The sequence below is a fragment of the Podarcis gaigeae genome (genome assembly GCF_964106915.1).
Source record: "Podarcis gaigeae genome assembly, chromosome: 5".
Taxonomy (NCBI): Eukaryota; Metazoa; Chordata; class Lepidosauria; order Squamata; family Lacertidae; genus Podarcis; species Podarcis gaigeae.
The window spans coordinates 21,262,640-21,288,023 of NC_139681.1; the positions used below are offsets into that span (position 1 = coordinate 21,262,640).

Consider the following 25,384-nt stretch of genomic DNA (forward strand, 5'->3'; position numbering starts at 1 on the left):
AGCTCCCGGTCCTCCCCGGAACAAATGGTCGCGCGCCTTTGTTTCCGGGAGGAGCCAGGAGAAGTGAGCACCGGCAACCCCACGCTTCTTCCGTCTGGGCTGCCCATGAGGAGGAAGGAGTCGTCTGGTAAGCCGAGCTCGGTGGTTTCTGTCCCGGGAATTATTGCTGTTGTCCGAGAAATCCTGACCCTCCCCCCGCGGTAGAAGCGATTTCTCGGAACCATAAGCCGTAAGAAAAGCGCTTCTAGGAATAGTAGGAGAAATACTAAGGCAGAGTATTTAAAAACGCGGATCATATCCGGGATGGCGAGCAAAGCGCTCATCCACGTGTAAGGCTAAGAAAATCAATGCTGCTCCCGAACGAAGCACCTCTTCCAAGGCTTGCGAGTTTCTGGCTCTCGCTTCCCCGCACGGTTCATTAATAAAGTGCTGCCCCTATTTTGTCTTCTGGGAAGAGGTGCTGAATCAATACTGGCTAGAAATCGGACCTGCGTGGTGCTACTCGGTTTGCCATTCTTCAGGTTTCACCTCCGCCTTCCAGCTGGCAAAAGAATAGCTGTTAGTGGGGAATGTTGCTTGAGCACCTAGGGTTCTGTTTACCTGCGATTATTTATTATGCTATTTAATACACACAATCCCTGGTTTACATGAGATGCTTTAACCAAGATACAAGTACTATTCCAATATATATTTTTTAAAAAAATTAAAAAAAAAATTGTAGTAAAACTTGATAATCTTGGGGACCCTTGCATAAAAAGGTACGGTTTCCAGAGGTGTCTTAAGTCCTGTTTTCTACTCGCTAATTGCATTTGGGACAGTGTTCCAGAGGGAGGCTGCCCTCACCCAGAATGCTTCCTAGATATTATAAAGTGGCAGTCCACTGATTGTAGTACAGTGGCGTAGCGTGGGTTGTCAGCACCCGGGGCAAGGCAAGTAATTTGCGCCCCCTAACCCGTGGATTTGTGCCCCCTAACCCTAACCCCCAGATGTTGCGCCCAGTGCAGCCGCCCCCCCCCTGCACTCCCACGCTACGCCACTGATTGTAGTACAGTGGTACCTTGGGTTACAGATGCTTCAGGTTACAGACTCCGCCAACCCAGAAATAGTACCTTGGGTTACGAACTTTGCTTCAGGATGAGAACAGAAATCGCGTGGCAGCGGCAGGCCCCATTAGCTAAAGTGGTACCTCAGGTTAAGAACAGTTTCAGGTTAACAATGGGCCTCCAGAACAAATTAAGTTCTTAAACCAAGGTACCACTGTACAGCTAGCAATGCTGCCTCCTGAAGAACTTAATGATTGGTTGGAAGCACAGAAGGGGAGGCAATATAAGGGGAAGCAGACTACTTGTTTCAAGTTATTTAGGGTTTTATATGGCAATAGCAAGACCTTGAACATGGGTTTGGAGCTAACCTCCCCTGATGAGTGCAGTGGGATTTAATTCCAAGTAAACATGGGTGGTGGTGTTCAGACCACACTTTGTGTGGAAGCTAGTATTTTACTAGCTAAAGTGAGCAAACATTCTCTTCCACTTTTATTCCACCCAAGTGGATATACAAAGGGAAAACAGTCAGTTGCCACCTACTGAAAGTTGGGAATTAGGTCATTTTATTTTATCATCTTTGTTTTAGACAGTTGTTGAAGCACCTTCACTTCTCACCCAATGAATGATGCATATTATACATAGTACATTTGTTTGTTTATCTTAACATTACATTGGTAAAAACAGGTATTTTGCCCTGAGTGATAGAACACCAAGAAAAGCGATGGAGGAAAACGATAAGAAACATCACCGCAAGAGACATAGTGGGCCAAAGGCTGGCAAGAAAAGGAAGCGTCATTTGAAAGATTTAGGGCTTGAAGATGAGGAGGATGCCCGGAAAAGAAACCCAAAGGCCTTTGCGGTCCAATCTGCAGTCAAGATGGCCAGAACTTTCCACAGGTATGGAACTGCTAGACTTCGTTAGCATACTGGTTTACTCCTCCCTGTTAGAATGCTTTATTCTTACATTTAGCATTTTCAGCTGCAGGTTGTGTTTTTCAGCTTAGAATTTGTAACTGTATAACACTGAGCTGTCTTCATATATATTCACATGATAGATCTCTCTCCATTTTGGTATGATGTGTTTTTTCTTAATCAATATCCTGTTCTTTAGGGAAACCAGCTTTTTAGCCTCACAATAATCTTATGAGAACGATTACGCTGAGTAACTAGCTGATGACTGTCCACATCTAGGTCCACGAGTTGCAGCCAATCTTTTAGTTCTCATAGTGCTGTATGGGACTCCCAAATCATTTCCATGTAATTTTATGGGACTCAATGCAATCCTGATGCGAATGGATGTAATTAGATGGCATGAGATAATTTCCTTGGATTCTAGGCTGTGGTGGTACATGCAGGGTGGGGGGAGGAATTTGAGGATGGGTGAATCTTTGGTCTGAACAACTGGTGTTATTCTTGTTTTTCTGTGTGGCAGGGCACTTGTTCTGTCTACTTTGTAGCTTACAGTAAACATTATTATTAAAAACAGGACCCAGGATTTGAAGACGAAAAAACATCACATTCCAGTGGTTGACCGCACTCCATTAGATCCTCCTCCTGTGGTTGTGGTTGTAGTTGGCCCTCCGAAAGTTGGAAAGAGCACCTTGATAAAATGTCTTATTAAGAATTTCACCAGGCAGAAGTTAGTTGAAATCCGGGGTCCTGTAACAATTGTGTCAGGTAAGAACTGACGCACATAAACAAAAGCTTATGTACATGTCTGTGTTTAGTTTATGTTTAAAACAATCCTCAGTTCAGACCTACTAACAGATGGATGTTTTTAAGTACTGTTGATTTTCATGGAAGAAAATGGAAGTGCTTACTGAGTTCTGCTGTTTTGAAATAATTGTGGCTTTAAAGTACATTACTTTGACTGGACCATGCCCTACATAAAAAAATCTATACTTAAAAGCTTGGGAGAATGGTACAGCTTTTATCTAGTGCCTGAAAGTTAGACTGGTTGAGTGTTCTTGGGGAGTGTCCACAAATGGGGTGCCACCACAGAGAAGGCCCATTGGCCCTTTGCCTCCTGCTGCATTTTGGATGGGAAGAAGTACTTGGAGCCAGGGCATCCAATGATCATGAATAGACAGGTGGTCCATATTTGTCTGAAAAGCAAGAACATAATTAGAGGTGTGAAGTGTGCTGTACATAATCATATGTGCTATAAGAAAATTTGAATAAACTAAAATCAGCCAAAATCACTTTAATTTCCCTGCTGGCCTATCTGATTTTGACAGGAAACCAATTATCACAGGGTAATGTGATCTGATGTTCTCAATCAATGAGCTGAAAAGTATTGTCACACTTTTAATGGTAGTACTAAAATCTGTCATGTTTTGCTCTTCACCTTTGTTTACAGGCAAAAAGCGTAGGCTTACCATAATTGAATGTGGATGTGATATTAATACAATGATTGATCTAGCTAAAGTTGCCGATCTGGTGAGTTGTATCAGTATATGACGAGCTTTTCTTGCTATAAAACAACATATGCTAATTATAAACTTGGGAAAACATCATACACTAATTACAAGATGGATACAAGTCAAACTGTATATTTCTCTAGAGCTGAGCTCTATAAGTAGTAGTTATACACTGCAATTCTATGTTTGTGCTTAGAAAAAATACCTATTCAGTGAATAAATTGGACTGATATACTGGATTAAGCATATTTTATTTGAAAGAAGGAAAATGTTGTTTACTATGCAACATGCACTTTATTTTATTCAGGTGACCCATTGTTGATAGTTGGATCATTATACAAATTCTTTTCTTTATTAAATTATCAATATATGCTAGTAATGCTCTGAAAAAAGTAAATTGAGAATTTAATTTATCCTGAGCATTAACTTTTTCCAGCTCATTGTTGATCTGCATGTTTCCCCCCTGACAGTTTTCTTTCCATTTCTTAGGTTTTAATGCTCATTGATGCCAGCTTCGGATTTGAAATGGAAACATTTGAATTTTTAAACATTTGCCAGGTACATGGCTTCCCCAAAATTATGGGTGTTCTTACGCACTTGGATACCTTCAAGAATAACAAACAGCTCAAGAAGACTAAAAAGAGATTGAAGCACAGATTCTGGACAGAGGTTTATCAGGTATGATATTGCATCAGTGGCTCACCCTGTGAGTTGAATGTAAAACATTTAGAGTTGTAGGTAGTGAAGCTAGAAGGCTGCATTGTACCTCTTCAGTGTGTTTCTGTTACAATTTCCTTTGGATCCTTCCTGAAAATTTGTCCTTTATATAGTTCCATATCTATTCATGGTTAAAGTCACAAATTTGGATTTGGATTTTAATCTGGAAGATAATTATCTACAGTTTTGTGTAATGAGCTTTCCACAGTTCAAATGAGTTTTCAAACCCAGTACAGATTTTGGTACTTGTATGACTTTGCTGTAGGTGCACTCTTTGTATAGCATTTTAGTCTTACCAGTAATCTTGATGCAAGGCTGCAGTGCACTGAAAAACATGGCAAGATAACCTGTGCTGCAGTTTGTATAAATTGTGCTTTCCAGAGAGTGCAGGCCAAGTGTATGGATCACAGGTGGGGAAACACACAATGTGATATCCAGAAACATTAGGGGGAAGGAGATTGTAATTCAACTTGGGGATGCAGTCCTGGTGGCAATCCTGCTGGTTATAATGGCCATAGGTTAGCATAACATGCTTGATATGCAGTTGGGCTTCTCTTTCTCCTCCTGGGGGGACTTCAGAGGTGCATTTTTTTGCTTTAGTTAGCCATTGTTCATTTGGTCATCTGGCATGACATACTGTGGCCAATACATAGCTCTCCCTGAAATTCTCAGGAAGCTGAATTCCCCCGTCAATATACTTGAGGTGCTTTTTCTTCTTATTGTGCAAAACTGCATCATGTATACAACTCTGTGTTTATTTTCAGAGGAAATCGCGCTCATGCTAGAGGAACAGTGAAGTGTAGTGTGTTGCTTCAGTTGTTCTGTGAATTATTCTCTTAATTTGTCAATTTAGGGTGCCAAATTGTTCTATCTCTCTGGGATGGTACATGGAGAATATCAGAAACAGGAAATTCACAACCTGGGGCGCTTTATTTCCGTAATGAAATTCCGTCCCCTTATGTGGCAGACATCTCATCCTTACGTACTAGCAGACAGGTAATTCCATACCACACACCCCTCTTTTCCCCTGTTTCCCCCCCAACACTCTGCAATGTTGTTAGATGACTTTTTATTTATTTATGTGAAAGTACTGTGGATCTTTCCTTATATTCTGTAGGATGGAAGACTTGACAAACCCAGAAGATATCAGAGTTAATCCAAAGTGTGACAGGAAGGTTTCACTTTATGGTTACTTAAGAGGAACGCACTTGAAAAACAAAAGTCAAATACATATGCCAGGTTGGATGCCACCACTTATTTCTTATTTTTTAGTTCTTGCAGCACTGTGTCTTGTTAACAAAGGACAGCCTTGTATTAAGAATAATACAATTTGCACATACATTGTTCCAATGAAGTGTACATGGAGCCCTTTTTAAAAGACTATGTTCCTGCAAACAGCTGTCTTCCAATCAGCAATATTTTAGGGCTTAAACATTGCCCCCATATTGCAGATTGGAAGACTGAGGCTGTAATCCTATACACACTTTCCTGGGAATACTTGTTGAACCGGAAGTCAGGCATTTGGTGTTGCCAGACCATTGCTGTGAAACTCTCCTCCAGAAGAGATTTGGCAGTCATCCTTGCTTTTGACTTTCAGGTGTTTCTTGAAGACTTTTTTTATGCTTACAGGCCTATGCAGTTGTTTAAATTTTTTACTGAGTAGCCTGTTACTTTAATTAATATTCTATATTGCTTTTAAAGTTGTATTGTAACCTGCTATTTAAGTAAATATAGAAAATACAGAAAAGTAAAAAACAAATGTGGGAGATATATAATTAAAAATTGGGGTTTGTTCATATAGGCATTTTGCCAGCTGGGCTCATTTTGCCAGTCTCTCTTCATGAGATTCCTGTACCTTAACAATAAAAAAAAATGTGGTAGGAAGTCTCATCCAAACACTACTTCATTGACATAAGATCACTAACACAGTGAAATCACTGTGGTCATTTCGCTGCATGCGTGGTTAGTTTTTAGCAATTCCTACTTGGACCCCGTTTTGATTTTCTGTGCTTCTTCTCATCCAGGCGTTGGGGATTTCACAGTGAGTGATATCAGTTTCCTGCCAGATCCCTGTGCGCTTCCTGAACACCAGAAGAAGCGTTCCTTAAATGAGAAGGAGAAGCTTATTTATGCACCACTGTCAGGTGTTGGGGGCTTAGTTTATGATAAAGATGCAGTTTATATCGACCTTGGAGGAAGTCACACACATAAAGAAGAAGAGGTGAGGGTTAATTCTTTAGCAGTTGGTAATGTAGTGTTAATTCTTGTACAGTACTGAAGCCAGTTGTATGTACCCCTGACAGACTTCTCTCCCCAGCCTGCTTGATGAGGTGTAATCTCTTGGCATAAGTACCACTATGGTCTCAGCTAACTTACGCAAACAGCAAAAGAAGTATATTTAGAAAATAGTTGCTAACAGACTTTTGGTTTGTCAGGAGGAAACAAGACCAAACCATGAACTAGTCCAGAGCCTCATCTCTACGCACTCCACTATTGATGCCAAAATGGCGTCAAGCAAAGTGTCTCTCTTCATGGATTCCCAACCGCTAGAGACTGACATTGACAACCAAGGGTAAGTTGATAACCCTTGATTACCAAGGGGGCAGTTGAGAGAATATTTCACTTATTGCTGTTAGCAGTTTTAGTCAGCGTAGCAAGCAGATTTTGATGAGTCCAAAAAAGTTTTTCTTTTTGAGGGTGGGGAACTGTTTATGGCTCCGGAATCAATATCTAAATCCTTTGCATGGGGTCCCCATGCTTAAGAACCGCAGCGCAAGGGTATTGGCAGCTCTTTGTTTTGGAAGTCTCCCCCTATTTCTCCTTTCCACCCCGATGTTGGAGGTGGAGAAATGCCATTTGGGGAGTTTTCAAAGAGCAGCATTGGGAGGGAGAAAGGGTTTCCCTTGTGCAACTGCTCCCCAGCTGATGGGTGACTGGGGCTTTTCCTTGCTCCAGCAGAGAAACAATCAGGAACTGATGTTAAGCTCCCAATTGTTCCTTTGAAGCCTCATCCTTACCTGTGCCACCCCCGACAGAGCGGGTGAGGGTGGCTTTCCAAAAACAGCCTCACAAACCAAATTTGACCTATGGCCTGGAAGCTCCCCAAATATTCTCTGCAGTATGCTTGTTTTCGAATGGTTCGTGATACTTGATTTTTGCTTCTTTTGGAAGTCTGTCTGAGATGCCTAAAGAAGAGAAGGAAACTGACCCACATACTGGGAGGGTACGTCGGAAGGCACTATTTGAAGACGAGGAAAAAGAAGATGGTGGAAGTGATGAGGAGGAAGATGAAGAAATGTCTGAGAGTGGTAGCGATGGCGATGATGAGGATGGGCAACAAAGTGATGAAGATTTCCCAGATCCGGAGCTGGCCCTGAGATCTTCCAAGCGTTTTAAAAAAGAACCTAAGCAAGGAACCCTAACAGAACTTCCAGCATTTGCTGATAGCGATGACAATCTTGAGATAAGTTCAGGTGAGGAAGAAGAAGTGGGCCTTGATGGGGACGGGGAAGATGGAGAAGGAGATGGACAAGAAAGCGAGGAGGAGAGAGTTGCCGATTCTGAATCTACAGCCAGAAACACAGATTTATTGAATAGGTCTACATGTGGTGAAATGGACAAAGAGGAGAGAAATAGCAGAAATCTGCGTAGAAAGGTGGCAGCCGCTACAGATTCTGGAAATGGGACAGCAGAAGAAGCATCAGCATCTGAGATGGAAGAATCATCTGCGGAGGACAAAGGAGAATCAATGGAAGATTCTGATACGGAAGAATCTGACGGGGAAGATTCCCAGCCGCAGTGTGCTGGAGTTAAAACACAGGAATCAAAGTTTGACAAAAGCGAGGATGATGTTGAAGGTCTGTTGAAAGAGGCAGAGGAGTATAAAGAAGCCTCTGACTTTTCTCTAGATACAGTTGGTATGTACACACTGCTCTCTTGGCATGTTTGGCATGACATTCAATTGAAATTGCCCACCTATCGTGTTGTTCATTTGCTAGTAAAAGGAGCTGTGCTACTTAGGAATTATGATGGTCTGCCAATCATTTCTGTAGCATAAATGTAATTCAGTTTAATTGCTCTTTTGTATTTTTGTTTTCATATTACCTTGCTGTTTTCTAGTGGAAGAGGATAAAACTGTAGGTCTATGTGCCCGAGAATAAGTCCCACTGAGCTGAATAGATATGTATAAGATTACCTTGTGAATCATGGGTTGGATCCAGACTAAGTTACTTGCCCTTAGGTCCCATTGAAATCAATTTGAAAAGTTAGTCATGACTTAATTTAAGCTGCAATCCTAATCCCATTTACTTGGGAGCAAGTCCCATTGAATTAAGTAGGTCTTACTTCTGAGTAGACATGGTTGGGTTTGTGCTGTTAGTCTCAATGATCACAATGTGTAGTCTCAGTGATCACAATGTGAACTGTGGGCAACTAATTTGCATACCTACTTAGTCTTAAGTCCTATTGAATTCAACAAGGCTGACTCCTTGCTAAGTGTAGTTAGGACTGAAGCCTCAGTTTGGATCCAGCCCCATGCATTTGAGAGGGGATTAAGAAAAAGTGAACTCAAATAGGAACTGGAGAAAGTAAAGAATCTTTTGGAGATTAATGGCAGCAGGGACCATTTATATTAGTGGTAGAATGAACAGCTGCGAATCCGAGCAAGCATTGAATCTGCTCAGTTAAAGAAACCATGTTGTTTCCCCCCCAGGTGCGCTTAAATGGAAAGAAGGCATTACTCATAAGGCAGCTGAAGCATTTCTGAGGCAACAACAATCGGCTCCCAATCTTCGCAAACTTATTTATGGAACAGGTATAATAAATACACTGCATTCCCTTATACAGTTTAAGAAAAGGGGCTAACAGAATGGGTTGTGGAAGGAGAGAGAAAAATAACATGTTAATCATTTGTGGTACATTGGCTGCATGAAAGAAGAAAAGGTCGAACTCTTTCCCATCTTATGAAAGCTGCTCTGGTTGGTCCCAGAATATTTATTTGCAACCAGGCAACCAAGTGTGGTCCTTGATAGGCTTTCTGGGTTCTAATCTGTGTCCTTCAACACAGTTGTCCAGCTTCCCAGCAGTTGGCTCAGCCCAAAATCAGATTGTTGGAATCACGTTTCAAGTTCTTAAGAGGTTATTGACTATTTTGTAGCATATCGACCACGCTGATGATTGAGGGCAGGTTACTTCTTCAGCAAACAATAACACAGATTGAAATTATGAAGCTTGGCAAGTTATAGTTGGAAAAGATAGAAGATATTCCAGTGAGGTGGATCAACTTAGGTGGATCAACTTAATAACAAAAGCAAGAAGAGCAACTAAGATGGCGTTATTAAGTGTTGATTATGATATAATATTGCTATGTTTATAGGAGAAGAGACTTGGAATTCAAAGAATAAGAGTCAAGATCTTTGTCATACATTTTGTAATAGAGGATACAGTGGTACCTCGGGTTACATACGCTTCAGGTTACAGACTCCGCTAACACAGAAATAGTATCTTGGGTTAAGAACTTTGCTTCAGGATGAGAACAGAAATCGTGCTCTGGCGGTGCGGCAGCAGCAGGAGGCCCCATTAGCTAAAGTGGTGCTTCAGGTTAAGAACAGTTTCAGGTTAAGAACAGACCTCCGGAACGAATTAAGCACTTAACCTGAGGTGCCACTGTCTTTATTTTTCACTGCACAAAAACAAATTGCCTTTCTCTCAAGCTCTCTGGACTGGAAGAGCGATGGGGCTGTTTCTCAGTTGTGCAGACGTTTTCACTATGCATCCTAAACTACTGGACAAGTGAGTGGTTGGGGGGGATGTATGTCAGTGAACATTCTTCTCACCAGAGGACAAGACCCATTCAGTCCTGGGGAATGGATTTGTGGATGCTTGCCCCCGACTACTTAAGCTTGCACCCTAGTAATGAAATATTACAAGATGCAACATTCCCAGGGCTTCCTTTCAAAGTATAACTGTGAAGCACTTCTGTTTTTATTCAGTGGCTGAGGATGAGGGGGAGGAAGATGAAGAAAACAATGAGCTTGGAGGGTTGTTCCGCATCAGCCGTCCCAACGAAGAATCGAAGCGAAAAGCCGATGCCCTTGACTGCTCCAAATTCCCTGTGGAAACCCCACAAGATTGGGACTTAGATGAGGTGCTTACTGCAGATTCTGTAGATTATATCCCAGATGCTGTATTCATAATAAGACAGTGCATACAGTATATGCTCACTTGCTGGTATCAGTGGAGGTTGGGAGGAGCAGAAGTGGTGATGATGGTAGAAACATAATTAACCACTCCCACAAATTTGAGGATCTTTGAGAATTGTGGATTAGACTTGCAAAAAGAGAGGAGCTGGAGTTTGTAAAGGAAAAGAAGCAACAAGCAGTAGGGTGGAACTAAACTGGCAATGTTTGGGGAGGATGGTTAAGGAAGGAGTGGCAGTATTTGAATTGTGCAGGCATTTTTTTTGGTTTATGTTTGTCTATGCTGGTCATATGGAAGGATAATTTTTAGGGCAGGTAGTCTTTTCTGTGTGGAAGGGTGCATAGACTAAGAAAGCCACTTTGAGGCATGATACTGCAGATCAGGTATAGGCTAACTCGGCCTTCCAGATGTTTTGGGACTACAATTCCCATCATCCCTGACCACTGGTCCTGTTAGCTAGGGATGATGGGAGTTGTAGTCCCAAAACATCTAGAGGGCCGAGTTTGCCTATGCCTGCTGTAGATTATTTGATGCCTCACTTACATGTTGAGTATCCAGTTTACTGTACCTGATAGCCCTTCGTTCTTGAAAACACAGTGGCTAGATTGTTGGACACAGTTTGGACACAGATTGTTGCAACTGGTAAAATAATTGCCGCTACATTGGGTCACTTCTATAATTAACGTGTGTTTGTAGCAGAAAACAAGTTTGCTACTCTGCCTGCAGGTTATGGACAGTATCAGAGACTGTTTTGTGACTGGAAACTGGGAAGCTGATAAAGATGCTGCAAAACTGTTGAAGGAGGATGGTAAGTTGGAGCCTTTTCCTTTGCTAGTTGTTCTCTTGCTAGCTGGAAGAAAAGGTCTGAGCTGCTATGGGGGAACCTGCTTCAGGGCCAGCTTTAGTGGATAAGAGCTGATGAAAATATGGGTTTCCGCGGTGGGGGGGAGTTCTGCATGTGGAGACAATGCTGAAAACTGTAAGGAGGGTTTGGGAGGGACAATTTTGTGTGTGTAGAAAAACAGTATCTGGGAGATGGTTTGGGAGACCTGCGGAGCAGGAATGGGCTCTGGAAATGGCTGATTTCCTTTATTGGAAGATTTGAGTGCCAGTGCACTCATCTCCTTGTTTTAGTGGAAGACTTCGTATAGCCACTGAATGTATGCACATAGAAGACAGAGTACAAAAAAGCCCATACATTTATGTAGTGTTTTAACTCAGTCTGATTTTATCATGAAGGGCAGATAATCAGTCCAAGTAAATATACCACCTCCCACCTGCCAGTTTTTCATGTCTTATGAAAATATCACAAATGAAGGGACCATGGGGGCTTGGGGTGGGTGGGTGTTTAAATGAAAACACATTCAGATGCATGCGTAAAATTTATCGATGATGAACAAGCTGAAAGATTTACTGTATAGGAGAAACTAAGGCAGAAAATATTAATGATTTTGCTGATGTTTATTTTTTATAGAAGAATTATATGGCGATTTTGAAGATCTTGAGACAGGAATTGTACACAAAGGGAAAGCAGCTGATCAAGGAGATGAAGTAGGTTTGAGAGAATTAACTGTGATTCATTTGTTGAACAGGTGTTCAAAGCTAGGAAGTTAAAGATTCTCTTGTCAAGAGAGACCCAAATTCTTCAGCAAATATATGATGGGAATTTGAAAATATTCAGCATATTTTTTCTCGGTGTTAGCAAATGTGTATTTGTTCTTTGTTTGCAGTTTATGAGTGTCATTGCATCTCTTCTTTGTGGGACTCATAATTACCTTTGAACTGTTCAGAGCCCACAACTTTTCCCCTACAACCTTTTCCTTACTTTGTAGGATATCAGCAGCCATTTACTATGTAGCTCATCTTCAGCTCTTGTCAGAACTGCTTAAATTCTCACATAAGACACTTGTCAGGTGGATTACAGTGACAATTTTTTAAAGGTTTCACAGACACTATAAACCCAATAACGTTTATCTGTCAATGATGCACAGATTGAGTTTGAACATTTTTTGCCGTTTTGACTCCTTGTTATTGAGGATCACTAGTTAATTACTTGAATGGGCAAGCCATAAATTTTGATCTTTCTTAGGCCTTAGGTCTAAGTTGAAAACAAAAAGCTGCAGTATTAAAATGACTTGTAATTTTGTTCCCTGAGGACAAAACAAACGCACAGAATAAAGCCCTCTTCCCTCCGCCCCACCTTCCCCATTAGGCATCAAGCGAAGAAGAGAAAGAGAATAATAATGGGAAAGAGGACAAATCTGGTGAAGAGGAAGAGGAAAAGAAGAAGCGCATGGATAAGAAACGCAAGCTGAAGAGGATGTTTGATGCTGTGTATGATGAAGGAGATGCCACCTACTTTGATGACCTAAAAGGGGAGATGCAGAAACAGGCACAGGTATAAATTTCATACCTCATCGGGAGCTTCTGTAGCTTAGTGGCCAGAACTGCAAGACTGAATTAGATCGGACGGACTTCTGAGTAGACATGGTTAGAAGGTTGAAATATGGTTCAGGATATCTCTGGTTTGAATTTCCCCCTTTTTCCACAATTCTAGGTAACCCCTGCATGTCATCTTCAACCCTTATTTATCATAAGAAAAATAACACAATGTATGTGAAATGGTTTGAACTCTTCGACAAGCACTCTCCAGCTGTAAGGCACTAAGTATTATACAGCTTGATGGCAATGTTTTATAATTTGAATGAATGTGTACATTTTCCTTCTAGTTCATTAACCTGTACCAGGAGGCTCATAATGCAAATGTTCATTATTGTCATTATTGGTTTCCAAGTATTTTTTTGTCAGTTTAATGGATCTCCGAATTGCTTCTGTCACACAGCTTAACCGGACTGAATTTGAAGATCAAGACGACGAGACCAGAGTTCAGTATGAGGGATTCCGGCCTGGAATGTATGTACGGATAGAACTGGAGAACGTGCCATGTGAGCTGGTGCTGCATTTTGACCCACACTACCCAATTATCCTGGGTGGCCTGGGAAACACCGAAGGAAATGTGGGATATGTGCAGGTATGCAGTTGCAACACTACATTCTCCTTTATGGTGCAGAATTCTTTTGTGTCTCAGTTAATCACCTCCTGTGTGACCACATTTCCCCACTCCCATACTTCTGGGTTAGGGTTGCAGCACTTGCTTATCCCACTTTTCAGATAATTATTGTCCCGCGATGCAGCTTTCCTCAAGGAGAGAGTGATGCCATGGCATCAGGCTTACCAACTAAAAAGGCAATATTTGCAAGGGAAAGTGGGTGGAGGGAAGGTAGAGGAGGGAGATTCACCCATCAGGTGCAGAAGAAAGCATTTATCCACATTTGGGGCTGGGCTGATCTTTTCTTACTTGCTTATTCAGTGCCAGAGCAATTGAACTGAGTGTGGAAGAAGCTCTCATAAGGAGATTCTTTGAGCAATGCCGCTCTTCTTATCTCCATGGAATCATATCCAGCCATTTCTTCACATGAATGGCATTCCTATTTGCTGCTTCATTTTTTGCCGTCCTAGATGGCTTTCAATGTGCCTCCAGATTCCTTGCCTGCATCTCCTTTCAGCAGACCCTTGTCAAAGCTGGTTCTAGAACATAATTGTTCTGCCAAGGCTGCCCTTCCTTATGTGGAATGTCTCTTCTGCTCCCAGAAGGGCTATCTTACACCTCATGATAACGATATTCATGAGAGATTATACTCAGCTCACAGCTAGTTCTTAGGCAAGACTTTGCAGAACTTTCATTCCATTCAATGGTCCTTTGTATCAGTCTCTTTGAGGATGAAAGTTGCAAAATATTCTATGTGTTTCCTTGACCCCTGTTATCATTTTCTGTTTCCAAGGGTTCTCAAAACACCAAGCACCGAACCACTCACTGCATTTTATATAGTGCAAGGTGGCCTCAGTACTAAGACAGGATAAGGGACTGCTAAAATAATTACTGGCATAAATGTAGGAGTTTGCTTTTGATGAAACATCCTTGATTTTCCTCAGATGCGCTTGAAGAAACATCGTTGGTATAAGAAAATACTTAAGACTCGCGATCCTCTCATTTTCTCATTGGGCTGGAGGAGGTTTCAGACGATCCCTATGTACTACATTGAAGACCATAATGGCCGTCACAGGCTACTCAAGTATACACCACAGCATATGCACTGTGGGACAACTTTTTGGGGTAAGAGCAAACTCTCTAAAGCAAACTCTGCAACTTCCCAGCCTCAGGAACAGCACTGGTAAAGCCAACTAATGATGATGAGGAATTGTTTGAAGCTTTATGTATGAGCAGTGGTGGAATTAGAGGGGGAAATGGAAAACCCGCACCTCTGCCTCGTTTATAAAATTTACAGGGCTATAATGAGATTGACTGAGCCACAGTCAGGAAAAAGGGTTTGCTATTTCAAGGCATGGATTATGTCTTGTTTACCTAGCCAGGGTGTAGGATAAGAAATCATCCCTGGTTCACACAATGGTAAGCCCAAGATAAGGGAAACTTGATAAAAACTGAGATAAGTAGATACTGGCAGCCATGCAGGGGGAGGAAGGGGGAGCGTGTGAGTCAAGCTTTGAGCCAAAAACAAATTTAGTTCATAATAATAAGGCTAAGCCATGGCTTAGCATGGTTTTTTCCTGTCCTGGATCCCTATGTATTGTTGGGCTGTAATTCACATAATCTGCAGTCAGCATGGCTAATGATCAGGGCTGATGGGAGCCAGGATTTCAACATTATATGCAAACCCAAAGTTGAGGAAGGCTGGTTTAGTGCTACATGTGAACCTGGCCACCGTGTTAAGAGCCAGGTCCAAGAAAGCTTCATATTTCTTTACCTTAAATCATGCTCCCTTGATTATTACTTGTGCCAGGGGTATGATATACAGTGGACGCTCGGGTCGCGAACGTGATCTGTGCGGGATGCACGTACGCAACCCGTGTCTGCGCATGTGCAGGTTGCAATTCAGAGCTTCTGTGCATGTGCAAAGTGCGATTCAGCTATTCTGCGCATGTACAACCGCCGAAACCCAGAAGTAACCCGTTCTGGTACTTCTGGGTTTTGGTGGTCTGCAACCTGAAAAAACACAGCTGTAACCCAAGGTATGACTGTATTAAGAACATTACCTCAGTTTTGAAAGGAAGCATTTTGTATTTGCTTTTAACTCCCTAGTTTGCCCTGGGTTTTACTTCTCTCACTACATTTTTAAGAGAAGATATGCACCATTGAACCATACACTGAAGGTTTGGGTCAATCTTGTTTGTTAGGTCCCATCACGCCACAAGGAGCAGGATGTCTGGCAATCCAGTCAGTGAGCGGAGCAACAGTAAGTATTTACCATGGACGGTTTCTAGTTGGCCTAGGGTGCATTGCAGGGGGTTGGACTAGATGACCCTTGGGATCCCTTCCAGTTCTATGATTCTGTTGGTGGATTTATTTGTGAAGTGTGCAGGAGGGGCAATGTGGATAGATAAGTAATGTAGGAAATAAGATATGGTACTCGGCTTCTGCTTCCTAGGGCAAGTTCCTTGGTGAAATGTTTCCATTAGTCAAGAGAGGGGGAGGAAGGGAGGAGTTTCTCCTGTTGCACTGCTGAGTTTTGGACCAAGCAGAAGCAATGTGAGAGTCTCACTGTCTCTGTATGTTGTGTGAAGCCAAGTGCGATGTGAGAGGCCCTCTTCTCCCCCAGCTTCTCTGGTATGCATACACATACAGTAAGCCAACCCAAAATTTATAGACCCATGAGCAAAATAAATGAGAAATGGAGATAAGCACCCTGAAACCTCCACTTTCCAATGCATGTGCACGCCCCACCCTGTCTGCCCGCATGTGTGTTCGTACATGGGCGCACGTGGATAGCTTATAACAAATACAAGCAAGTCTCTGTGCTTTATATTTCAGCCTGATTTTCGGATAGCTGCCACTGGAGTTGTGCTTGACTTAGATAAGTCCATAAGAGTTGTGAAGAAATTAAAGTTGACCGGTTTCCCATTCAAAATTTTCAAGAATACAGCATTTATCAAGGTATGTGTTTGAGCAGTAGGAATGTTGAGGACCCTCTTGGGGGTCAGCAGAGTAGTAGTTCCGCTGCCTTCAGAATTTGGGTGGGTGGGTGGGTGGGTCCCACCACCACCACCACCACCAAAAAGCTGCATTTTCTGTGGCAGCCCTTGAGTTGTGGAATTCCCTACCTATAGAAGTGCATCTGGCACGACCAATATGCAGCTTTTGGCAAATGCAGAAGATGTCAACCTTTGCTTGTTGACACCTGAGATGCGTGTTCTCAGGACTTGCCCTATTCCTGCAGCTTTAATTTGTTGTAGCTGTTTTTAAATATTTAATTATAACCCACCCTGGGAGTTGCTAGTTACTGCATTTAATTACTGCTGCTGTTATTATTTCCAGAGGCAGCATACCTCTTAATGCCTGTTCAGGGAAGTTTTTAATATTTAATGCTGTATTGTTTTTAATACTTGATTTGGAGCCGCCCAGAGTGGCTGGGGAAACTCAGCCAGATGGGTGGGGTATGAATAATAAATTATTCTTATTATTACCTAGGCTGCCAGCAATGGTGATGAACTATGGCCCGGTTTCAGCTGCCCCTAAAACATCTGGCTGGCTTCTGTTGTGCACAGGGTGTTATGGATCCTTGGCCTGATCCAGCAAAGCTGTACCTACCAAAATGGTAGCCAGGATCACGAATCTTTGTCCCTAACCTTTCCCTACAGCCCTCAACTCCGTTGAAAGAATAGCAAAAGCGTCATGTGCCGGGTGATACCCAATGATCTTGGATGCATAATGGATATTTTAAACACCCAATGCATGTTTCTAAAAGCCTTATGCAATTTTCCTATTAAGGCAACATCTCCTGTGTTGCCTCCTTGTGCCTCCGATAAGGACCTTATTGAAATGTGTTGGTCATTTTCCAGGACCATTTTGAAGTTGCTCCCCCACCCCACACCTTTTTAAAACTTGTTTGTGTTTTAAACTCCTTTGGGAAGGAGCTTTTTTTATCTGTCATGCTCCACTTTGAACTTCAGACCCTATCTTGGAAGTCAGGTGGGTGATTCCTATGAGCTATGACTCACTCAGTGGCTCCATTCTTTGCTGTTATCTCTCTTAGGAGACAGTTTGGAACAGGCACCTCCCACAAAGACAGTATCTTTCCTTTTTGAAATTCAAAGTCTTCACCTAGCTCCCTTTTGTGATGCAAGCGTCTCTTTTCAGTATGTTTTTTGAAGACAGACAAGAAGTCTAGTATGGTTGTTTTGCAGTGCAGGTAGTCCTTCCATATCAAGTGATCCCATTTTTTTTTTAACATCATGTCTTCCAATTTTCTTAGTATTTTGATATGGAATGACCCTCCCGTGTGAGCTTCAAAATCAGATAGGGCCAATAAACTGGGTTTGAACTCTGATGAAATGGAGCCTCCGTAGGTAAGTGGCTCCTGCAGAGTGTTAGAAACTCAGATATATAATCTAATCACCAAATGGCTTCTTAAACCTAGACTCTGGTTGCCACAATGGAATGTCTAGGTGCCATCCCCCACCCGCTCCGATGGGTTTTTATTAGTATTATTACCCATTCCATTACTATATCGTTTTATATTTTAAAGAAGAAATCTCAAAGCAGTTTACAACACATTTAAACAAACCGGAATAAAACTAATTCAGGTTTCAAGGAAAATATTTCAGCTCCTCCTCTAAGTGACATTTTGTTCCCCTCAGTTGCCAACCTGGTGTCCAGAGATCTCCATGTGATTGCCATTGGACCCGCACCAGTTGCAAAACACATCTGGCGCCTGGCTAATTTTGAGCACTGCTCCTGTGTCAAGAGGATAGACCAGCAGCCTGTTCTGGACAGGGTTGCATGCCCTCCAAAGGAGTAGATCAGGCACCCCCAACCTGCGGCCCTCCAGATGTTTTGGCCTACAACTCACATGATCCCCAGCTAACAGGACCAGTGATCAGGGATGATGGGAACTGTAGTCCAAAACATCTGGAGGGCCGAAGGTTGGGGATGCCTGGAGTAGATCCATAGCTTGGGGGTACTCCTGCATATGTATTTGTCATTACAGGCACAAATGACATATGTGGCTAGGAGTTTCTTTGGGACATAGGAAGCTGCCTTATACCACGTCCATTGGCCCATGTTGTTCAGTATGGTCCACAATGATTGGCAGCAGCTCTCCGGAGTTTTAGACATGGACTTTCTCCCAGCCCTACCTGGAGATGTTGGGGATTGAACCCAGGAACTCCTGCTGGCAAAGCACTTCCCCTGCAGGCTTTTACCACCTTTGTCTGGTGTGCCAGCTATGACCATATCTGGACTGGGATAACTTGGGCACTGTAGCCTATGCCTTTGTAACATCAAGGCTGGATTACTGCAGTGCGCTCTCCGTAGGGCTGCTCCTCATGCAGAAGCTCCAGCTGGCACAGAACGCAGCAGATGATGGGGGCAACATACTGTACCTCTGTTTAACCATCTGCATTGGCTGCCCACTTGCTCCCCATCAGGTCCAAGGCTCTTGCATCAGTATAGAAAGCCCTGAACACCTTGGGTGCAGGGTCTCTTAAGGCCTGCATGTGCCCTTTTATCTCTGCTCAGTCACTGGCTGTAAGTTGTGGCTTGTCTTACAGAGGCCTTGCTGTGTTGAGCTCACTGCTTGTCCTATGTGGAGTGGAGCACAGTCCCAGCAGAGATCTGGCAGGCATCCTCACTTTTGATTTTCAAGCATCTCTTTCAAGCAGGCCTTTGCAGCTGTTGAATTTTTGTGATAAGCCAGTCACTAATGATTCTATGGTTCTAAATCAAAGCTTTGCAAAAGCTTTGCTTTTCGTATTAGTGACACACTTTAGACGTGCATCATTTCATGACACGGTAATTCAGTCTTACTATTAAACCAGAGGTTAAACTAACCCCTTTCCAGCCCCAGAAGGAGCATGGGAAGTATTCACACTGCAGCTGACACACTAACATGTCACAACACACAGTTTGGAAAGTTCTGTTCTGAATGGTGCTTTACGTTTTAATGTTGCACACTGCCCCAATATGATATGGTGGTATAAAAATAATTCTATTAATAAATCAGTAAAGCATACAGCGCAGTCATCTGGCTGTCCTCCTGTGCTCCCCAAGGCCTCACAGAAGCCTACACAGCTTTGGTATAGAAGGGTGCTTTTGGTGATATTGCAATATTAAGCTCAGTATGAAGTTTTTCATTCCTACTTTGTTTCACGTCAACATAGGGGATGTTTAACTCTGTACTGGAAGTGGCCAAGTTTGAAGGCGCAGCCATTCGTACTGTGAGCGGCATCCGAGGTCAGATTAAAAAAGCCCTGCGGACACCCGAGGGTGCCTTCCGAGCCACCTTTGAAGATAAATTGCTAATGAGCGGTAAGTTGCTTTGCAGGATGATTTTTTAAGGAGCCTTTCTTTTCAGGAATTGCCAAAGGCGAGGTTGCGCCCCTGTTATATCTGTGGAATGAATTGCACAGTCATTTCTGAGAGGGCAGGTTTCTCAAACTCTCCTGTGCCTCATTTAATGTAAAAAAGCTCTGCCCTCTAGTGGTGATCAGTGAAGTTGTCACACCAGGCTGGTATTTCTAATCATAGTTTCAGTGCATCCCCCCCCCCCCCCCCCGCCCCTATAAAAAAGTCTTGGTAGCAAGGGGTCAGTTTCAGAGATGCTACATGTGTTCCTTAATTGCAGTAGTTGTAACAATATCGTTCTCATTTTTACATTTATAGTAAGAGGCAAACTCAATAAAGTTATGTTTCTGCTTTGGGCTCTGGATTGCTGTCGTCTTCATGACTGTCTCAGATATTCCTGTGGTGGCAGTTGGCGTGTTCAGCTTCTGTACAGGGCTACAGTTTTGTATTTTACTGTGTGACAGTAGGACCAGGGTCTTACACATAACAGCAGAGTGAGGTGGTAGAATGGGCTATACCACCTTCTGCTGGGAAAACTGTGTGTATGTAGAAAACTAGTGGTACAGGGCAAAGGTTGAGCCAGAACCTGATGTGCTGGTTTTGTATTGTGTTCTACTTTCACATAAGGCAGATTCAGAAACAACCTTCTCCTGCCACTCTTCTCGTCTCAGGGCTCCGTTGCCTCACTCTGCTTGCAGGTCTAGGAGGGGAACCCCTTGAGATGCAAAGCTGTCATCCAGATATGTGGGCCTGGGGGTTCACCTGCAACTCTGCAAAGCTTGCCTCCTTAAAACAGTTTTAAAAGCTTAACCAGTTTCTTCCCTTTCTAGATATTGTTTTCTTGCGGACTTGGTATCCTGTCTCCACCCCAGCCTTCTATAACCCAGTAACTTCCTTGCTAAAGGCTGTGGGTGAAAAAGACTCCTGGGCAGGAATGAAGACAACAGGCCAGCTAAGGCACGAGAAGGGCATCAGACTAAAACAAAATAAAGATTCTCTTTACAAGGTAGGGGTTGTATGTTGTTTCATGTCAAAATATGCATAGATTTTATCTTGAATTGCCTTTGATCAGCAACACTCAATAGCAGCACTATTAGTGAAATAGTGGAGGCTCTGAAAACATACTGAATGTGCAGTGGCACAGGGAATTAAGCATAGTCCTGACCTTGTAAGCTTCCCCAGTGCACCATCTTTTTTCCACCTCTGTCATCTTCTCACTCTTTCATTGAAAGATTAAATAGGACAATTCTGCTTTCTCATCTCAGAGTGGGGAGGAAAAGCCCTGTTGTGTGCCTCTTTCCTTAGTGGTATACCGTATTTTTCGCACCAAAGGGCGCACCGGACCATAGGGCGCACCCAGTTTTTAGGGGGGGAAATCAAGAAAAAATATTTCCCCCCCCCAGCCCCAAAGAGCAGCGTACAGGCTGCACACAACCTCTCCCTGCCAGAGGGGTTGCGCGCAGCTATGGAAGAAGGCAAGGCAGCGAGCGGTATGGATCCCGCTCGCTGTTTTGGCTTCCCCTTTAGCCCCGTGCAGCCTCTCCCTGCCGGAGGGGTTGCGCGCGGCTATGGCACAAGCCTGCATTCGCTCCATAGGACACACACACATTTCCCCTCAATTTTTGGAGGGGAAAAACTGCGTCCAATAGAGCGAAAAATACGGTAACTTACTCCAGATTCATGAGTTTGGTGCTATGTTTGCAGAGTTGCCGATTCCCATAGAATCAGCGTTGAAAGGGACCCTGAGGGTCATTAGTCCAGCCCCTGCAATGCCGGAATATGCAGCTGTTCCTTATGGGGATCAAACCTGCAACCTTGGTATTCTCAGCACCATGCTCTAACCAGCTGAGTTATCCACCTGGTGATTTTGTGCCTGAGATTCAGGATAACCCTGGGGGAGGACCTTCTGTGATTTCACAGGCCTATGTAAAGCGGGGTTGGGCGACATGTGCCCCTTATTCCAGATGAGGTTGAACTACAGCTCCCACCAGCCCCAGCCATTAGCCCTGCTGGCTGGGTCTGATGAGAGCTGGAGTCCCAACATGTTGAAGTGGAAGGCACAATCTTCCCACTTCCGATTAGTAAAGTATTCCAGCTTTCAATTTATAAAATTGCCTTCATCCCCCTTGCTAGATAGGCGGCAGTACATAGAACAGGATTCTGTCTGTCTGCAACAGTTGTGACTTCATTTGATCTGTAAAATGATGATGAAGTCTGTTAACGAGACCCTGTTTTTGAATTACGTTTATGCTAAGGGAGCCACAGCAAGGCAGTTTCCTCCTGCATTGCTTAGATAACATAAATAGAGCTCACCCAGCGACTCTTGCTCTTGTCAGTATAAGCTAGATGTCATCACAGGGAAAAATGACAACATGAACTCCTCCTACATGGCCAAGGATTCAGATATTACATTTCGGTTGGGAAGGAGCTGTGAACATAAGCCAAGAGATTTTATTTGCCTATTTTCCTCATACTTATTATAATGCAGAATGTAATGGGCAAGTTAGAAAGCAAAATGAATGTTGCTGTTCGATTTACATTCACTCTTCTTTATTTTAGCCTATAATGCGAGAAAAGAAACATTTCAATAAACTGCATATTCCAAAAGCGCTTCAGAAGGCTTTGCCATTTAAAAGCAAACCTAAGCTTCAGGAAGGAAAAGGAAAAGTCACAAAGGACAAGTGGAGACCAGCTGTTATCAGGGAGCCTCATGAAAAGAAGGTAAGTTGTTTCAGGTTTTGTAATAATCCTTTATTGGGTGCAAGAACCACTTAAAAATAGCAAGTTCTTTCTGACTGCTGACCAATATTGGTGTTTTTAGTCCTCATTATTTTTGCTGTAATTTACAAGGATTACAAGTTATTCACAACCTGTAACACAGATTTCTAATAAACGTCAATGATTCCTTCCCATAAAAATCAACAGATTTGTCAGGAATTTCCCTGAGATGTGGATTGCATCTTAAACTTGGACTAGGACAGTGTTTCTCAAACTTGGGTTCGCAGCTGTTGTTGGACTAGAACCCCCATCATGCCTGACCACTGATCCTGCTAGCTTGGGATGATGGGAGTTGTAGTACAACAACAGCTGGAGACCTAAGTTTGAGAAATACTGGACTAGGATCTGGGAGACCAGATTTCAACCCCACACTCAGTCATGCAGCCTGCTGAATGACTTTGTCCTGTCCCTCATCCTAACCTACCTCAGGATAAAATGGAGCGGGTGGGATGGCCATGTAAGTTGTCGTTTAAGAAAAATCCATCCATCCAAAATTTCTCAGGCAAATGGGCAGCTGTGGTTGTCTTGCATCCATTTCTATGGCCAAGGGAGTAAAGGGACTTCCAATTTGTTGTAGTCCTCAAACGCAAGGCAACTTGACTTGTAGCTTTCAGGATAGTTAACAAATAAAAATGTACCAACTGGTATATGACTGCCATGAATCTTAAAGGCCTGCTTTATGCAGCACAGTGGTTCTCAAACTTTTTTTCTCTGGGCCACACTTCCAGAATAAAAATTTGCGACTCACGCCACACCAATTTTTGTTATTGATAGGAAATACACTGAGAAACAAAATGAAACAATTTCTTGGTTTATAACATAGCACACAGCTGCTTTCTAAGCTGATCATGGGACATCCACAAAGTACAAAACAATGCAGCTACAGCTACATGAGAACATGAATCATTCCCACAATATAATATTGGCGGTCCTGGAATCTTCCCACCGAACTTGCCATCCTCTCCTGCCACACCCTTTGAGAGCCACTGGTGTGGTGTGTTTGATCCAAGAAACAGTGCATACAGTTATCAAGATACAAGTTGTGTTAATTATCCTAGAGGGAGATGGGTGTGATAAATGGAACACAACCAACAGCTCTGTTTGATATAAGAATCTGTTTGATATGAGAGGGGGAAGTTCCTGCTTATGTCATTGCTAAGATTTTGATCTTCCTCCCAGAAGTGCATGTGCTGATTTGCATTGCTGCAGCTCAGTGCTAGTGAGTAGCGTTTTAGTGCTGGATCTCCCTATCTAACAGCAATTAAATCCTGGGAAATCAGCCTTGTAATGTGTCAGTTCTTGCTCCCAAAGTTTGATATGTACATATCACACATTGTTCATTGTTTTTGTTCAGATTGCAGCACTTCTGTCTGCTTTGGGTACGGTACACAGTTACAAGCTGAAGAAAGCCAAGGTGAAACATCGGCAGCAGCTTAAAGAACGTCTCAAAGGGAGGCAGAAAGAGGAGGAAGAGAAAATAAAGAGGCAGAAAGAAGCAAAGAAGAAGCTCTTTCGCATTATTGGACAAAGGGAGAAAAAGCGGCAGAAATCGAGCCTGAGAGGATCTGCTGAAAGGGAGAAGTGAGTTTTCAGCAGCCACCTGAAGGAAGCGAGAAGACATTTTACCCTGGAGTGCCCAGTTAAGAGCAAGACCCAAAAATACTGTTAATAAGTTTCTGGACTCCAATGAACTTGCCTTGGAGGAGAAAAAACAATGACATTGTCATTTGAAAACATCAGCATCAGATGTAAATTATGGTTTATGGTGTTTACCCTGCAATATGCTTCAGGAAGAAGTGAAGGTGTCACACACTTTGTGGTCGCTGATCATTCATTGAAGTATTTTACATGTGATTATTTGGATGGGATTCATTTATGATCTTGAGGTTACTCAAAATAATTTTATTTGCTGTTAGTAAAAAAATGGATCATGCAGTTTGTACATGGTTTTAATACTAATGTTTGAATGAGATAAAAAAAATGGGCAGCCCAAGTTGAATCTGTTTATGAGTTCTTTCTTACACATTGAAATATAGTGCATTTCTCTAGGAAAGGCCATGCTTCCTAAGAAATGTGAAAGCAAATCTTTCTGCCAAGTAGCTGAACTTAGATCCAGCAAAATTTGTACTGCAACTTCTGACTACATTTCATCTGTGGAGAGTAGACTGCTCCTTATTTATGTATTATGCAGTTACTTGATAGGTCTTTGCATCATTGCCAAAACAGAATAATTGATAACTGATGGGGCATCATTTGACCTGCTTGAATCTTGACAAATCCTACATTGATCTCATTTCTGAGGGTGAAACTGTGTGTTGTGTTTTATTTATAAAATTGTTACCCTTTCTTTCTGAGGCTTGTATCTTACACAAGGCAGCTTACATACATAAAAATCACATTCACAAATACAACTTATCAAATACAAAAAATATGGGTGGGACATATCAAACAGTCATCAACACAGGACTGCCACCAAAAATGCTAGCTCAGTGTCAAGGGTTGTATTTAAAGGTAAAGGTACCCCTGACTTTTAGGTCCAGTCGCGGACGACTCTGGGGTTGCAGTGCTCATCTCGCTCTATAGGATGAGGGAGCTGGCATTTTGTCCGCAGACAGCCTCCGGGTCATGTTGCTGCTTCTGGCAAACCAGAGCAGCGCATGCAAACACCGTTTACCTTCCCGCCAGAACGGTACCTATCTACTTGCACTTGATGTGCTTTCGAACTGCTAGGTGGGCAGGAGCTGGGACCGAACAAGAGGAGCTCACCCCGTCGCGGGGATTCAAACCACTGACCTGATTGGCAAGCCCTA

At 42.8% G+C, this 25,384-nt stretch overlaps 1 protein-coding gene and 1 long non-coding RNA gene across 3 annotated transcripts; one reads left to right on the forward strand and one right to left on the reverse strand.

The window, feature by feature from the left end:
• Positions 1-24,567, forward strand: BMS1 (BMS1 ribosome biogenesis factor). Of its 2 annotated transcripts, none has more exons than XM_083740260.1 (23): positions 1-127; positions 1,728-1,940; positions 2,530-2,720; positions 3,403-3,482; positions 3,953-4,141; positions 5,034-5,176; positions 5,298-5,419; positions 6,205-6,401; positions 6,616-6,752; positions 7,352-8,097; positions 8,892-8,993; positions 10,171-10,325; positions 11,105-11,186; positions 11,853-11,929; positions 12,591-12,776; positions 13,221-13,409; positions 14,372-14,552; positions 15,632-15,690; positions 16,266-16,388; positions 19,613-19,760; positions 20,627-20,802; positions 22,356-22,517; positions 23,929-24,567. In XM_083740260.1, exons 2-23 carry the CDS (start codon positions 1,765-1,767, stop codon positions 24,157-24,159), a joined length of 3,852 nt encoding a protein of 1,283 aa, XP_083596386.1. In that variant the 5' UTR covers positions 1-127; positions 1,728-1,764; the 3' UTR covers positions 24,160-24,567. The 2 variants fall into 2 exon arrangements, with proteins under 2 accessions (XP_083596386.1, XP_083596387.1); XM_083740261.1 differs by having other exon boundaries at positions 102-253.
• On the reverse strand, positions 2,927-8,885 carry LOC310845439. Its single transcript, XR_014564729.1, has 2 exons — positions 8,376-8,885; positions 2,927-3,148 (listed from the first exon to the last, which is right to left on the reverse strand). It is a non-coding gene; the product is annotated as an uncharacterized lncRNA (long non-coding RNA).
• Positions 24,568-25,384: the final 817 nt, after the last annotated feature.